The 2,706-nt window shown below is 39.5% G+C and overlaps 1 protein-coding gene across 1 annotated transcript; it reads right to left on the bottom strand.

Moving 5' to 3' along the window:
• Positions 1-967: 967 nt before the first annotated feature.
• LOC149199914 (protein SRC2-like) lies at positions 968-2,363 on the bottom strand. Its single transcript, XM_089402555.1, has one exon. It carries the CDS (start codon positions 2,078-2,080, stop codon positions 1,190-1,192), a length of 891 nt encoding a protein of 296 aa, XP_089258681.1. The 5' UTR covers positions 2,081-2,363; the 3' UTR covers positions 968-1,189.
• Positions 2,364-2,706: the final 343 nt, after the last annotated feature.

Here is a 2,706-nt window from a genome sequence, read left to right as displayed (position 1 = left end):
TCCTTCTTCACTCCTTCACTGTTGCGTTTTGAAACTATTCCCACTTATGAACTTTTCCCTTCAGAATACTTAATTACTTTATAATCAAATCTATAGCGGATGCAATATCCCATAAGACACAATAAACCATATATCCCTCACAAGATAACTTTGAGAACCTAAAACATTTAAATACCTATTCACGGAAACTGTACATAATTCTAATCTGAGCTGAGATATGTTATTTTGAGTATGTTTTAATCATAATCCTTTATTATTGTTTCCAGTGAACCAAAATATAATCCTTTATTACTATTCGTGACACATTTAAAAAATTATGAATATTTGTTATCTTACTATGTTTGGTTAATTTAATTGTATTTTAACGTATGGTGCAATTAGGAGAAATCATATAATTTTATGTTAGATCTTAATTTCTTGTAATTTAAAATGTATTTGTGAGTCAATTCAGACTTTTTTAAAGCTTTTTTTATGGTTTTCCCAGTCTAATTTCTCTAAAATATGGTAGGAATTTATTGAAATCACAAGTTTGAATATGGCAGGAATTTGTTGAAATCACAAGCTTGATGGGTAATCCCTGCACAATGGACGTGCTGTGTTCTAAGGGTTTTTCAGGTTGTTGAATCCATATATACAATGAAAAAACCAATTTAAATAGCACAAATCAAGATTTCACCTATGAAAAACCAATTTAAATAACACAAATCAAGATTTCACCTCAAATTTTTTCAGCTAGATTCTAGAAAGTCCAAAAAATCACACTAAAAGCAACTCCCTTTTGAATACATAAAAAAATTCAATACTCTAAAAAGCTGCAAAAATAACCTATATTATAATTCTTAAAAATCTTTATCAAATTTTGACAAAATTAACAATTAATTAATTTTAAAAAAAAATACTCCATACCTTACTATAATCAAACTCCTCTATATAATCAAAATACCTAATTAAATTACTCTATAATCACTTTGTTAAAACTTTCAATCATATAATGCAAAAAAATTACATGTTAAAAAAAAATCGATGCTGTGAAGAAACATCGCTAAAAAGTATTACCGTCACTACCAAAGGGAAAAGATAAAAAAACACCATTTCGTCCGTAATAATCCAAGCCAAATCCACCATATACAGAATCTGTCATTTGAGCGGCCTGCCAAATCTCTGGCACCAGATTTCGAAAACTAACCGGTTAGAAGTCGCCGCCAAAGTCACCGCCATCACCATTGTAACCATCATCAAAGCCTGCATCGTAACTCGCATCGCTAACAATATCTCCAAGTAATAGGCCGCCGAGTGCTCCGCCAATTAAGCCCGCCCCTAAACCCATCCCGAGTTTATTATTCTTCCTAGCCGGCTGCTGCGCCGCAGGAACAACGGGCGGATAACTCGGGTAAGGTGGGTAGCCCTGGTTAGCAGGGTAACCCTGGTAGGGAGGCGGAGAGTAACCCTGGTAGTAAGGCGGTGGCGGGGGATAGCCCGCCGGGGGTGCAGGGTAGTGGTTATTCGGTGGCGGATGCGACGAGGAGCCGGCCGGTGGGTAGAATGGGTAAGCGGTCACAGGCTCCGCCTTCGCCGCCACAAATGAACCTGCTGGATAGGCGATCACGGGCTCCCCCTTGGCCGCACCATATGACCCTGCGACTGCCTGCGGGTGCTGCTGCTGCTTGACCTCCGCCTTTTCGGCCAATTTCACAGAGAGGTTGAGAAGCCCCTTGGGTTTTCCCGAGGCTTTTCGGATCTGGTAGCTGACGAACTGCGCCGAAGTGGCACCGGGATTGAGAAATTCGTTCAAGGGAATGCTAATGTGGCCGATCTCTTTGTCGCGGAAGGTTGCGTCGGCGTAGACTGCGATCTCGAGAAGCAGGCGGCCCTGCTGTAGGGCGGCTTCGTCGAGAGCGAACTTCATAGCGTGGTTCCAGTTGGGATCGTTGCCGTTGTTCTTGTCCACGGGCGTGCGTTGCCTGTTTTTGTGATCGTTGGAGATCCATGCGACTGCGTAGGTCTTTGTTTTGGAGAGCATGGTGGCCTTCTTCAGATCGCGGGCCGAGATTATGGTTAGTTCCATACCCCGTACCTCCATGGCACCTCGATGAATTCAATACAGAGGACAAACGAATTTACAGAGTGAAATTGGGGAAGAATCCGACTTAATTTACAGATTGAAATTGGGGCAGAATCCGACTGAAATTGGGAAGAGCGGAATGAATAGTAGGTTGTGTTATTGATTGAGTGGGATAGAGATTTGAAAGGCACTTATAGCTGCATTCCGCGTTATGGAAACTTCCTGGTGCTGAAAGATTTTGCGGAGCCGCGTCTTTAACAGGGGAAATCTGGATTCAGTTGAACCTTCTTGGAATGGAATGGAAGAGCCCAAATATAAAACGGAGACTCTTCATCTATTTGTCGTATTGTGTTATTTAATATCCGCGTCGTCTAACCGTAGAAGTTTTTTTTATCTTTTTTCCCTGATATTGATTTACGCAGCTTTTTAAGGAAAATATTAGATTTATTTATATATTTAAAAAATTTAAATAACAAAAATATATCATAGCTGTTATTATAACTATACCATACGAGAGGTTTGAAAAAGTCTCTAAAATGTTTTTTATAACCATTAAAATATATCACAAACATTTTTGAAAAAATATTGTAGGTAAGCACCCACCAGGGATTTGAATCAGATTGTAAAGAGTGCCTTAATAGTAC

Source organism: Pinus tabuliformis, chromosome 2_1 (genome assembly GCF_031772625.1).
Source record: "Pinus tabuliformis cultivar Carrire ecotype Pingquan chromosome 2_1, CPIR1, whole genome shotgun sequence".
Taxonomy (NCBI): Eukaryota; Viridiplantae; Streptophyta; class Pinopsida; order Pinales; family Pinaceae; genus Pinus; species Pinus tabuliformis.
Note: the sequence above shows the minus strand (reverse complement) of the source record. Positions and strands in the feature narration are given on the sequence as shown.

Excerpts from the sequence above, each read along its gene's own strand:
- LOC149199914 (XM_089402555.1), bottom strand. The coding sequence starts at position 2,080 with ATGGAGGTACGGGGTATGGAACTAACCATAATCTCGGCCCGCGATCTG.